General features: G+C 45.4%; 1 protein-coding gene across 5 annotated transcripts; it reads right to left on the bottom strand.

The window, feature by feature from the left end:
- Positions 1-2,966: 2,966 nt before the first annotated feature.
- On the bottom strand, positions 2,967-9,495 carry hdhd3 (haloacid dehalogenase-like hydrolase domain containing 3). 5 transcript variants are annotated; one of them, XM_078226697.1, is made up of 3 exons: positions 9,360-9,495; positions 9,162-9,274; positions 2,967-4,142 (listed from the first exon to the last, which is right to left on the bottom strand). In XM_078226697.1, exon 3 carries the CDS (start codon positions 4,096-4,098, stop codon positions 3,382-3,384), a length of 717 nt encoding a protein of 238 aa, XP_078082823.1. In that variant the 5' UTR covers positions 4,099-4,142; positions 9,162-9,274; positions 9,360-9,495; the 3' UTR covers positions 2,967-3,381. The 5 variants fall into 5 exon arrangements, with proteins under 5 accessions (XP_078082823.1, XP_078082822.1, XP_078082821.1 ...); XM_078226696.1 differs by having other exon boundaries at positions 8,945-9,274; positions 9,360-9,467; XM_078226695.1 differs by having other exon boundaries at positions 9,126-9,274; positions 9,360-9,467.
- Positions 9,496-14,705: the final 5,210 nt, after the last annotated feature.

The raw sequence follows: 14,705 nt of genomic DNA, 5'->3' as shown, positions 1-14,705 counted from the left end.
TGACAATACCAAGTTAGTAGGCACGGTGAGTTGTACAGCTGCAACGGGACATTGATAAAGTGAACAACCAAAATAGTGACAGTTAAGGGTGAGATTCTCTGGCATCCCCTCAGCGCTTTTCTCGGCGGTAAGATCCTCTGGTCCCATCACTGTTAATGGGAATTCCCATCGAAGCCACTCCACTCTAACAAGTATACTATTTTGGATAATGTTGGGGGGGATGGCCTATCAGGGGATAACAGCAGCAGCAGCCAGGGCAGTGGCACCACGACTGGCTCTGTTGTTAAGCCGGGAGGGACAAAGAAAACTAGAGCAATAGTTATAGGGGACTCTATAGTTAGGGGTGCAGATAGGCACTTCTGTGGATGTGAAAGAGACTTCAGGATGGTATGTTGCGTCCCTGGTGCCAGGGTCCAGGATGTCTTTGAATGTGCAGAAAGCATTCTGAAGGGAGAGGGTGAGCAGCCAGAAGTCAGGGTACATATTGGTACTAATGACATAGGAAGAGTGATGAGGTCCTGCAGCAACAGTTAAGGGAGTTAGGTAGAAAGTTAAAAAGCAGCACCTCTAGGGTTGTAATCTCAGGATTACTCCCTGTGCCCTATGCCAGTGAGGCTAGAAATAGGAAGATAGTACAGCTCAACACATGGCTAAACAGGTGGTGTAGGAGGGAGGGTTTCAGTTATCTGGACCATTGGAATCTCTTCTGGGGCAGGTGGGACCTGTACAAGAAGGACAGATTGCATTTAAACTGGAAGGGCATAAATATTCTGGCTGGGAGGTTTGCTAGTGTCACACAGGAGGATTTAAACTAGTTTGGCAGGGGGGTGGGAACCAAAGCAAAGGTCAATTAACTGAAGGGAAACCAGAGTGTAAGGCCAGTAAGACTGAGCAGGAAGGGTGTGGTTGCTAATCAAAGAGGGTCTGGTGGACAGAAGTGCATTTATTTCAATGCAAGAAGTGTAACAGGTAAGGCAGATGAACTTAGAGCTTGGATTAGTATTTGGAACTATGATGTTGTTGCTATTACAGAGACTTAGTTAAGGGAAGGACAGGATTGGCAGCTTAACGTTGCAGGATACAGATGTTTCAGGCAGGACAGAGGGGGTTATAAAAGGGGTAGGGGAGTTGCACAACTGGTTAAGAAGAATATAGTAAGAAGTCTCACAACACCAGGTTAAAGTCCAACAGGTTTATTTGGTAGCAAAAGCCACAAGCTTTCGGAACAGGCTGTCCCTTCGTCAGGTGGGTGGGAGTTCTGATCACAAACAGGGCACAAAGACACAAACTCAATTTACATGAATAATGATTGGAATGTGAGTCGTTACAGCTAATCGTCTTAAAGGTACAGACAATGTGAGTGGAGGGAGCATTAAGCACAGGTTAAAGAGATGTGTATTGTCTCCAGACAGGACAGCTAGTGAGATTTGAAAATCTGGGCTGGAGAGTTTTAGTTATGAAGAGAGATTGGATAGACTAAAATTGTTTTCCTTAGAGCAGAGGAGACGTGAGTGAGTGAGCGGGCGGGCGACCTGACTGAGATGTATAACATTACGAGGGCCATAGACAGAGTGGACAGGAACAAACCTTTCCCCTTGGTGGAGGGATCAATAACCAGGGAGCACTGATTTAAGATAAGGGGCAGGAGGTTCAGAGGGGATGTGAGGAAAAACTTTTTCACCCAAAGGATGGTGGGAGTCTGGAACTCACTGCCTGAAAGGGTGGTGGAGGGAGAGACCCTCATAACATTTAAGAAGTATTTAGATGTGCACTTGTGATGCCAAGGCATACAAGGCTTGCTGGAAAATGGGATTAAAATAGTAAGGTGGTTTGTCTTTGACCTGCACTGACATGATGGGCCAAAGGGCCTTTTAATTTTTTTTGTACACCTCACTCTGAAAGTACAAACATGAGAAATGACAGTTCTGACCTTGTCAGCTCAGTGAGCTCAGTGTCTCCTTCCCCCACCCCAAACTCACTGGACAGGCCCTCTCCTACTCTGTGTATTCCCAGTACAGCCACATCTGTATACTGTAGACAGATGAGGGGGTGGGGGTGAATGTGAAGAGTGTTTGTCGGCCTGGTTCATTCATCAGCAATCCAAATGCTATTTTCTCCTTCCTAATAAGTGTGACACTAGCAAACCTCCCAGCCAGAATATTTATGCCCTTCCAGTTTAAATGCAATCTGTCCTTCTTGTACAGGTCCTACCTGCCCCAGAAGAGATTCCAATGGTCCAGATAACTGAAACCCTCCCTCCTACACCACCTGTTTAGCCATGTGTTGAAGGCAGTCCACTGAAACCTTAATCAAAGCTTCAACTGGCACCAACAATTCCAGTAGATATTAAAGATTCTTTTATAATTCATTCATATGATGGAGGTGGCAAAGCTGGCATTGATTGCAAACTTCAAACCAATTTGTGTGCCCCTTCACAGTGTTGGCATGGGACTGAAATCACATATAGGCCAGACCAGATAGAAATAGCAAATTTCCTTCTCTAAGCACGAGTAAACCTGTTGGGTTTGACAACAGGTCAAGATCACTTTTATTGATACCAGCTTTTCATTTCTGAAATTTCACATTTTCAGTGTGCAGTGGTGAGATCTGAACTCCCATTCACTGGATCACCACTATACCCAAGGTGCTAGGCTACCAATACAGCTAAAGTGTGAATTTCTCACTCACTTTGCAAAATTTTAACTGCACAAAGCGGTCACCACACTCCAGCCTACTCCACGGTGTAGGTGAAGCTGACAGATGTCCGAAGATGCTTTACCAATAACATTTATCTTGCTCATTCTCCTAGTCCATTCCGTTCCACACAAAAATACGCACCACTAGATTCAAGACAAACACAGTTATCCCCCATTCATTTTACCTCACAACATAGAGGTGCACAGTACGGGAGCTGAAGAGAGTACTGTGGGAAATATTATTCTAAGACTGATTACATGACAAACTGGTCAGAGGAAGAAAAATGTTTATTGCAGATATCCTGAATAAAATATTCCCCAAATCACCCGTTTTGAAGTGTTAATCATTGAGTTTTGCTTTAAAAATGCCATTGATATTATAAGATACAGCTGGAAAATGCCAGACTTTTCCAGTAGATTTATACTTGGTACAACATTCTAGAATTCCTCTCATGTGGCTGTTCAGAATGACACCTAGTGAGGATGTAGACTGAAGCCCTCTGTATATCACTCAAAGTTACCCAGAATCACCAAGCCAAAACCACTAGCTCCCCCTCCCCCAAATAAGGGATGAAGCAAATCTCACCCAAACACAATGTTGCCCATCAAAATTCTGGCTCAGTTCCTCAATGAAAAACACTCTCTATTTGGTGTGGACACTATTGAGTTTGGGGACATACATCATTCATTTCAGGAAGCTGTTCAGCTGCTGCAGGGAGTCAAGAATGTGAGCCTTGGGCACCAGTCCCTCAGTCCCTGTGAGTTGCTCCTTCTCTCTGCAGATCAGATAGCTCTCCATCCCCACAGCCCGGGCTGCCAGATAATCTTTCCACACATCATCACCAATGTGCGTGGCCTGTTTCGGCTCCACCTGGGCAAGGCCCAAGGCCTTGATAAAGATTCGATGGTCTGGTTTGCTTATTCCTACGTCCTCCGATGTCAACACAAACTGAAAGTGCTGCCGCAGGCCGCAGTTAACTAAAATCTGCTCCAGGCGGCGGTCAAAGTTGGAAATCACCGCCATGTGGATTCCCAGCCTGTCGCAGTGAATCAGGGTGTCTTTCACATCGCTAAACACCTCCCAGTTCTTTGCACTGCTGAACCCGCGATACAGGTTCTCTGCCAGGGGGGACAATACCCGTTCATCGCTCACTCCACAGAGCCGAAACGTCCTTTTGACTGTTTCCACCCACCACTGCTGGGAGCTCATGCCCTGTTCTAGACCATAGTTGGGAAGCAGCTTGGCCTGCGTTTGGATGGCAGCCAGGAACGATCTGTTCAGTGCCTCGGCCTCCACTCGGATCCCGTGCATTTTGGCCTCCAAGGAGTACTGCTCGCCGACTGTGTGACGCACTCGGAGCAGAGTGTCCTTAACATCCCAGGTCAACAACCGAGGCCTCATCCTCAATCACCTTTAATTCAACCAACACCAATCGTGGCTACACACTGGGCAAAGAAAGAAAGAAAGAATTCACAATTATATAATGTCTTTCACATATCAGGACATCTCAAAGCACTTTATCACCAATAATGTATTCTTGAAGTGTAGTCATTGTTTTAATGTAGAAGACAGGGCAGCCAATTTATTCAAAGCAAGGTCCCGCAAACAGCAATGACTAAGTGACCAGATAATAACCTGCATTTTGAAGTCAGTGGCTAAGGAACAACTTGGCTATTCATTACACTCACAGCTGTCCACAGACTTTCTGTGGACATATGAATAGCAAGTTGGTATCATCAGGCATCCAAAACAGCATGGCATTCTCCCAAGAGAATATGCTGTGTGTTTGAGCAGACTGGGTAATCACAGTGCAGGAAGAGGCCATTCAGCCCATCAAGTCTGCACTGACACCATCCCATGCAGGCCCTATCTCCGTAAACCCCACGCATTAACTTGCTAATCCCCCTGACACTAAGGGGCAATTTACCATAGCCAATCAACCTAACCCATGTATCTTTGGAGTGTGGGAGGAAACTGGAGCACCCGGAAGAAACCCAGACACGGGGAGAATGTGCAAACTCCATTCAGACAGTCACCCAAGGCCGGAATTGAACCCAGGTCCCTAGTGCTATGAGGCAGCGGTGCTAACCATCCACCATGTGAGTAAGAGCATGCCTCTTCAACCAATCATATTGAATAATCCATACTGCAGGTAACAGGATCTAAACCAGATATACAAATTAGTATATTTATTTGTAAAATCATGTACAGAAGGCAAAAGAGAGGGAAAGAAGATTAGATTAAGAGGGTGAAAGTTAAGAGACAAACAATATATTAAAAAGTTATAAAATCTGCAACAGTAATTAAATTCTGAAGGAATAAGAGAACATGCCTGTAAAATTTAATTTCAGTTCCAGAGAAGATCATTGCAATAATTATCATTTATTATATTTAAATTTAAAAAAGCTCGAATGGGAATGCACCAACCCTAACACTAACTCTTGTTTAGTGAGTAACTTCAGGCTCTTAGATAGAAACATAGAATCATAGAAACCCTACAGTGCAGAAGGAGGCCATTCGGCCCATCGAGTCTGCACCGACCACAATCCCACCCAGGCCCTACCCCCACATATTTTACCCGCTAATCCCTCTAACCTACACATCCCAGGACTCTAAGGGGCAATTTTTAACCTGGCCAATCACCCTAACCCGCACATCTTTGGACTGTGGGAGGAAACCGGAGCACCCGGAGGAAACCCACGCAGACACGAGGAGAATGTGCAAACTCCACACAGACAGTGACCCGAGCCGGGAATCGAACCCAGGACCCTGGAGCTGTGAAGCAGCAGTGCTAACCACTGTGCTACCGTGCCGATAGGTTTCAATCGCGAGTCTCTGGAGGAGTTTCAAGTATAACAAACCTCTGGGGGAACAATACAACTAAAGCCAGCAACTTCCTGATTTGCTCCACATTAGCAATTGCTGGAATTTGCTATCCAATTTACTCTTTAATAATGGTGAGCACTGAGAGGTTCATAGAAACCCTACAGTGCAGAAAGAGGCCATTTGGCCCATCGAGTCTGCACCGACCACAATCCCACCCAGGCCCTACCCCCATGCCCCTACACATTCACCCGCTAATCCCTAACTTCCTACCTATCTCAGGCCACCAAGGGGCAATTTTAGCACGGGCCAATCAACCTAACCCGCACAACTTTGGACTGTGGGAGGAAACCGGAGCACCCGGAGGAAACCCACGCAGACACGAGGAGAATGTGCAAACTCCACACGGCCAGTGACCCAAGCCAGGAATCAAACCCAGGTCACTGGAGCTGTAAAGCAGCAGTGCTAACCACTGTGTTACCGTGCCGCCTAGACTTGGCCGTGTTCATTTATTATAACTGCAAAATGTGGGCTATTTTTCAGTGATGTTAGCTGAAAGATAGATATTGGCCAGGACCCCAGACAGCTCCCCTGTTTTTCTTTGAAATAGTGCCTCAGCATCTCTTATGCCAGGGTAGATACAAGAAGGATGTTCCCAATGGTCAGAGTGTCCAGAACTAGGGGTCACAGTCTGAGGATACAGATTAGACCATTTAGGACAGAGGTGAAGGGAAATTTCTTCACCCAGAGAGTGGTGAGCCTGTGGAATTCACTACAACAGGAAATAATTTAGGTCCAAACATTGTATGTTTTCAAGAAGCAGTTAGATTTCGCACTTGGGGATCTAATGATATGGAGGGAAGATGGGTTCAGGCTATTGACTTGGATGATAAGCCATGATCGTACTGAATGGTGGAGCAGGCTCGAAGAGCTGAATAGCCTCCTCCTGTTCCTACTTTCTATGCCCACTTGAGAAGGCAGATGGAGCCATGGTTTAATTAATTAGCTGAAAGATGACAGTGCTGCACTCCCTGTGTACTGTGCTGCAAGTGTCAGCCTAGATTTTACATTCAAGTATCTAAAGCGGGGCTCAATTCCTCAACCTTCAACATTACTGTATTAATGGTGGAAGAGGGAATGGGTGACTGACATTTAATTTCTGCTCAAAGCCCAGGAATGGAATATTTATGGGATATCCCAATAGACTACACAGAACCCTTTCCCTTGCCCACTGAAATTTGTCTACAGGGGTACTCTGCTGCATCCTGAGGTCAAAGCTGCACCCACTGCTGGATGAAAACACTAATTCTTGGCGCACTCCACTGCAAGTGGAGTTAGGGCACAAAACTGGGGCTGAGATAGCTGCATTCTACATCCAATGGGAGTGCTTGATACTGGGTGCTAAGAACAGCAGCACATTTCCCCCCTAACCACAAAATTCACCCAAACAGTTTCTTTTTACAGGATGCAGGACAGACTTGAACTTAAAGCTACCTCACATTTAGCTTCATCACTTAAAAATCACCCTATTGTGAATAGTTCCAATAATCCCTCACGCGACAGTAGCAATCACACATCAACGGACACAAGTCAGAAGTGTGCAGGGACACACTACTTAGCTGGTTGCAGCTGCAATAACACTCAAGAAGCTTGTTAAAATACTTAAGAAACTATTGAAATGGTCAAGCTATCGCAATATTCCTTAGTTGGACAAAGGTGGGGAAAAGAAAATCCTGGCCGGAATTCTCCAGCCGTTCACACCCCGCCATCGCTGCAGGTGAGGAGAGAGAATTTGGCGCTCAGCCAAATCTCCATTCACTGCAGCGGAACCAGAGAATCCTGTTGGTGCGAACGGCCAGAGAATCCCGGTCTTTATCTCGATATCTGATCAACAGTACAAGGGTAGAGAATAGAAGTACCCAGTTCAAGATACCCTGATGAGAGACTTGTTGCCAAAACACCACATACACGATGGAAAATAAATATTTGGTCTACACACTCACTGTAATGTAAGCAATACTGGTAGCATGAAGGCAAAGCAGAAAAAAATAGAAGCTAGCTAAGTACCTAAATATACATCCTTAACTAAACATGCAACCTACATGTTCATGGGCAAGGGGGAAGATTGTATTATATTGTAATAATAGTGGAATCTGTTTCCTCTTAGAATCATACAGTGCAGAAGAGGTGCTTCGGCCCATCGAGTCTGCACGGACATGAGAAACACCTGACATCCCACTTACCAGCTCTTGGCCCATAGCCTTGAATGTTATGACATGCCAAGGGCTCATCCAGGGTACTTTTTAAAGGATGTGAGGCATCCCGCCTCTATCACCCTCCCAGGCAGCGCATTCCAGACCATCACCACTCTCTGGGCAAAAAAGTTTTTTCTCACATCCCCACTAAACCTCCTGTCCCTCACCATAAACCTATGCCCCTTTGTGACTGATCCTTCAACTAAGGGGAATCCTGCTCCTTATCCACTCTGTCCATCTCATAATCTTGTACACATCGATCAGATCGCCCCCTCGGTCTTCTCTGCTCCAACGAAAACAAGAAGAATCTCCAAGAAGATCGCGCATATCGACACAGACATCAAGTTTCACATCGACACCGCCAACGAAAACAACTCAAGCCTATCCAACCTCTCCACATAACTTAAATGTTCCACCCCAGCAGCATCCTGGTGCATCTCCTCTTAAAAGGCAGGGCATAAATGGATTTGCTGTTGCCAGACTAACAGGAGTTAACAACTTTTTGTGACAATAATCAAGAGAGAGATTCCTTAACAAAGTTCAACTTCATCTGGGATAAAGCAGCTCACAATCAAGACCCTATCCACACTTTAAGCATTCACTTGTTCCATAGTGCAAACTGCTGCCATTGTATAACTGCTGTCTACAAGATGCACTGCACCATCCCACCTTCCAAACCTGTGATTTCTACCATCAGGAAGAACAGATACAGGAGTCACATGGGAACACCACAACCTGCAAATTCCCCTTTGAGCCACACACCATCCTCAGTTGGAAACATATTGCCATTTCTTCACTGTTCCTGGGTCAAAATACTGGAACTCCCTTCGTAACAGCCGTTCAAGAAAGGCGAGACGGTGGCTCAGTTGTTAGCACTCCTGCCTCACAGAGCCAGGGACCTGTGTTTGATTCCCAGCTTGGGTTACTGTCTGCGCGGAGTCTACAAGTTTTCTCTGTGTCTGTGTGGGTTTCCTTTGGGTGCTCTGGTTTCCTCCCACAGTCAGAAAGATGTGCTGGTTAGGTGCACTGGCTATGCTAAATTCTTCCTCAGTGTACCCAAACAGGCCCCGGAGCGTGGCGACTAGGGCATTTCACAGTAAGTTCATTGCAGTGTTAATGTAAGCCTATTTGTGACACTAATAAAAAAAAATAATAAAAAGGCAGCTCACCACCACCTTCTCAATGGGCAAATAGGGATGGGCAATAAATGCTGGGCAATCTGAGACTTGCCAACACCCTTGCTGCTCTATTAATCAGCCAATGGGGGTCTATCCTCAAGAATGCCCTCATTAACCAGAAAATAAAGGCACCTTGTTAGCCAATTGGATAATTATTAACCATTGGACATACACTTGGGGACAAACAAAGAACATGGACGCTGCACACAATGTTTTGTTGGAGTCTCAATGGATTTTCCTGGGATTTGGAAGCAGTTGTTCTGGAAATGAAACTTTAATTCCTGGAGACTCCAAAGCTATCTGGAAAGTTGGCAACTCCACCTGGGAAGGAATAACATTTTTTTATTATTTGTCAAGGAAGTGTTTTTACTCCAGGTTCTTCAATAACAATGAGATAGACTCTCACCTTTAGATCAGAAACTGCTGCTGGATTTGTTTAGTGACCCCTGGCCACCCAGGATGTATTGTCCAATGCGAGGCCTCGGATCACCGCGCCAAATGTGAATCTACCCGGAGACTTGAGCCGATGCAACTTCCTGTTTGTCCCTGAATTCCGCCCCTAGAAACAACCCCGGAAAGCTGCTGTCCCTACTTGCCGTTCCGCCGAGTGTTCACCCAGTGCACAGGTTGGGGTGATGGGGAGTCACAGTTCAGTGGGGTTTTAGGTATTAGAACATATAAAGGGGGAATTGAATTAAATTCGTGTGGTGCTTCTATTTGCAAAACAAACAATAATCTAAGGTGTTCAAATCCATGCTCACCAGGGAGATGCTAACTGGTGGACCAGCTTTGCCTCTTATTCATTGTTTGGCTCTATTTTATTGTATTGTAAGAAGTTGAAATCAAAGTTCTCAGCTGAGGGCTCAATTTCTGCCCCACCACCAAATCATTCTCGCAGCGGACACAGAGGAATTCATCAGGCGTATGAGGCTCCGGGAGTTCTTCCACAAACCCGAAGAGGCCAACAGCGAACCCAATGAGACAACCAATGAACCGGAACAGCCGACAGAGATCCGCAGTGCAGCAACCGAAGAGGAAAGAGTCGAATTGGACCCCTCCGGAAGGCCGTTGCCCTCGACTTGACATGTATGCCCAAGCCGTCAGGAGGTGCGTCAATGCCAGATTCATCAGCCGCACTCACAGACAGCCCTGAATGTCACCCAAGCACAACGCAACGCCATCCACGCTTCACTTCTTACTGTGTCTACCCCAGTCCAACGTCGGCATCTCCACATCATTATTTTACCATTGGCATGTCAGTCCCCATTCCCATTCCCGCACCTATTCCTGCTCTCCTCCTCTGTTGTCTTGTGAACACTCAGCCTAGTTCTTGGCCTGCAGATTAAGGTGCCCAGCCCAGCCTGACGAGACAAAGCTGCCAATGCTCCAAGATGTGGCCTGGAGTCTTTAGGAATTAATTTCCTGGATACTATTGGTACAATACAAAAGTAAAATTGCCTTTGAACACTTTACTGTATCAGTAATAAAAGGCTGTTTTATTTTTTTGTTTGTTCATGAGATTGAACATGCAAGGCTAGCATTTATTGCCCCTTCTTTATAGTTGCTGTCCACAGATATAGATAAACCCACAGTGCTGTTAGTGGGGGTGGTGGTTCTAGGATTTTCGCCCAGCAACAGTGAAAGGACGGTGATGTAGTTCCAATTCTGGAATGATGTGTGATTTGGAGGGCATCAGTGCTGGTGGCAAATGTTACTTGCCATTTCCCCAAGCATGAATGTTATCCAGATCTTGCTGTAGGCAAACAAGGACTGTTTCGGCATCTGAGAAGTGCCATATCATACTGAACACTGCAATAATCAGTAAACGTCCCCACCATTGATCTTATGGAGGGCATGGCAATTCATGAAGCAGCTGAAGTAGGTTGAGCCTAGCACACGACCCTGAGGAACTCCTGAAGCGATGTCTTGAGGCTGAGATGGTTATAGCTTCAAACAACCACAACCATCTTCCTTTGTGTTAAGTATAATTCCAACCATTGGGCAGTTTTCTCCTGTGTCACATTGACTTCCTTTATGCAAGACTTCCTTGATGCTGCACTCAATTAAATGCTGCTTTGATGTCAAAGGCAATCATACTCACCTCACGCTAGAATTCAATTCTTTTGTACGTTTGGACCAAAACTGAAATGGAATCAGGAACCAAGTGGCCTTGCTGGAAAGCAAACTGAGCATAGCTGAGTTAGCGCTGCTTGATAGCACTGTCAAATGCACCTTCCATTTGCTGATGATTGAGAGTGGACTGATGGGCAGTAATGGGCCAGATTGGATTTTTCCTATTTTTCATGGACAGGACGTACCTGGGCAATTTTCCAAATTGTCAGGTACATACCAATATTGTAATATTGTGCTGGAACAATTTGACTAAGGGAACGGCTAGTTCTGGAGCACTAATGTCTGTAATCATTGGAGGCTTGCAAGCCTTGTAATGTGAAGGTGGTAAGAGGGTCACGGTTAACCCTCTCACACTGATGTGTGTAACACATAACTCTCCTTGGATGTGTGTTTGAAAACTGATAGAATCATAGAAACCCTACAGTGCAGAAGGAGGCCATTCGGCCCATCGAGTCTGCACCGACCACAATCCCACCCAGGCCCTACCCCCACATATTTACCCGCTAATCCCTCTAACCTACACATCCCAGGACTCTAAGGGGCAATTTTTAACCTGGCCAATCAACCTAACCCGCACATCTTTGGACTGTGGGAGGAAACCGGAGCACCCGGAGGAAACCCACGCAGACACGAGGAGAATGTGCAAACTCCACACAGACAGTGACCCGAGCCGGGAATCGAACCCGGGACCATAATAGGAATAATGAGAAGAACCATAAAACCCACCAGAGCCAGTAAAGTGGTGCCTTGTTGTCCAAACAGTATAAATACAGCAGGGGAGTAAAAAATACAAATTCAAAAACAAAATGTATTCTTTATCTTTAATATGGAACATAGCGGACCACCAGGAGGCCTTCCTTTAACGTATCGAAGTTCACTGGTTAGAATGGTGAATGAATTTAATACTGTAAAAGGTATGTTTCACTGTGCTACCTGGAGATTATACTTTCCCATCTCCTATTCTCCAAAAGGATGTCTTGCTACAGTTATACACGGCCTTGCTGAGGCCACACCTGGAATATTGTGCACAGTTTTGGTCTCCTTATCTGAGGAAGGATGTTCTTGTTATAGAGGGAGTGCAGAGAATGTTTACCAGACTGATTCCTGGGGTGGCGGGACTGACGTATGAGGAGAGATTAAGTCAGTTAGGATTATATTCGCTAGAGTTCAGAAGAATGAGGGGGTGATCTCATAGAAACCTATAAAATTCTAACAGGACTAGACAGGGTAGATTCAGAAAGAATATTCCTGATGGTGGGGGTTTCCAGAACCGGGGGGGGGGGTCACAGTCTAAGGGATACAGGGTAAACCTTTTAAGACCGAGATGAGGAAAAGTTTCTTCACCCAGAGAGTGGTGAGCCTGTGGAATTCACTACCACAGAAAGCAGTTGGGGCCGAAACATTGTGGCTGGAATTTTCCAGCCGTTCACACTGGCAGGATTTTCTGGTCCTGCTGCAGTGAACAGAGATTTGGCTGGGCGCCAAATTCTCCGTCCTCGCTGCAGTGGCAATGGGGTGTGACCGGCCAGTAAGATCGTGCCCTGTATGCTTTCAGGAGGCAGTTAGATATAGCTCTTGGGGGCAAAAGGTATCAAAGGATATGGGGGAAGGCAGATCAGGCTATTGAGTTGGATGATTAGCCATGATCATATTGAATAGCAGATGGCCAACTCCTGCTCCTATTTTCTATGTTTCTATGTTAAACTGTGACTTAATGAAAGGACAATAGCAGAACTGATAGACATTCACTATGCAAAGTAAGTTACCAGGGGAAAGACACAAGGGAAATCTGAGGATTCTGATTGGCAAATTCATTAAAGGAAGTAGGGCTGATGCTCAGCCTCCACGTCAAGCTTAAGGAGGGAGGAAGGGCATAAATTGCAGACTAAATTCAATACACGCTTCCTCTCACTGCCTCACCCACTCGCTTTTAGATTTTGCCTTGGTTACAGAGTGAGGCACAATAAACGGATGGTGTCACAGAGCATGCAGGACTGTAAAAGATAGAGGAGAAATATGATAAAGGCAAAAACGTCATTCAATAAAATAATTTTCATAAATCTGAAATACATTTGTTTAAATATTTTTATTTAATTATAGCACACTACTGAATAAGAAATACATTCATTATTAAATAGCAGAGTGGGCCATATACAGTGTCGGAAATTCAATCTTTCCAAATTGCTTTGAACAGCGACAGTGCCGCTTTAACTGTTGGTACTGTATTGTCATGTGGACATGATCCAGGCTTTGAATTAGTGCTGAGGTGATCAGCTCAGCACTGGGACATGTTTCGAGCAGGTGACTGTGGTCAGTGGTAACCAGGAAACACAATACTGTCTGAGCGAATTTCAGATGGAAGAGTGACACTGAACCCAGGCATTACAAAGTTCATAACCTTGTCCCTCTTGTAACCAGAATGTATGGCTCAGTGACCTTCTTGATAACCCCATCTCCACACCTATTTGTTCCATAACAGTTCCTGTATCGCATGGTAATGTCCTCCAGTTATACCTTCCACCCAAATCTATATAAGGCACAATCCATTTCTTCAATCCTGTCTATAGTGTTGCCAACTCTGAGTGAATTTCTGGAGCTTTCATCACATGACGTCCTGACTCCAACCACCCTGTTCAGTCAAACAGCCTTTCCCCTGCACCCCTCTTCGATACTTTTAGAAATAATTATTAAACTAGAGTGTTCAAAAGAAAATGAACAAAAACCATTTTTTTATTGGCCCTATTAATTTTCTGCTGGGTTACTCATAAGAGTGTCCAGAAGATTAATTCTTAGAGGGTTGGTAATCCTAACCCTACTCCCTCCTTCTCCAAATCCTCTAAAGGAAAGTGGTAGTGGGACATGGCAAGAACTGAAAGAATTGCAGAGTAAAAAGTAAAGCAGATTGTGGATCTCAGTAGCTTATTTATTACTCTCAGGGCTTCCATTCCAACCCCTCTATCCAGAGAACATCTTTTTAGTATTTGGGAATTAAAAGCAGGCATTGTACATCAGAGGAACAGGATTGGGTAATTCAGCTCCTCAAGCATGTTCTGCCCAATATCATCCACGTGGTCACCTTTAGAAATCTCAACATTCTTGAGGGAACATTAGACTCACAGACACATAACACAAAGTCTGAATTTCAGACAGTTTCCATTTTACAAATTGCCACCATTAAAAACTCCATGATTGATCCCACGAACCAGTTTCTATCCTCAATCTGTATTAAGTCACCGGGCAACAGTTGATTCATAGAATCCTACAGTACAGAAGGAGGCCATTTGGCCCATCGAGTCTGCACCGACCACAATCCCGCCCAGGTCCTATCCCCATAACACCATGCATTTACCCAAGCTAGTCCCCCTGACTTGATTTGGCCATTGTGTCTGCACCAACTCTTCGAAAGAGGCCCTTTCCTCTGCCCTATCCCTGTAACCTATGCATTTAGCATGGCCAATCCACCTAACCCGCACATCTTTGGACTGTGGGAGGAAACTGGAGCACCCAGAGGAAACCCACACAGACACAGAGCAAACGTGCAAACTCCACACAGACAGTGACCCAAGCTGGGAATTGAACCCAGGTCCCTGGCGCTGTGAGGCAGTAGTGCTAACCAGTG

Source organism: Mustelus asterias, chromosome 13, assembly GCF_964213995.1.
Source record: "Mustelus asterias chromosome 13, sMusAst1.hap1.1, whole genome shotgun sequence".
Taxonomy (NCBI): Eukaryota; Metazoa; Chordata; class Chondrichthyes; order Carcharhiniformes; family Triakidae; genus Mustelus; species Mustelus asterias.
Note: the sequence above shows the minus strand (reverse complement) of the source record. Positions and strands in the feature narration are given on the sequence as shown.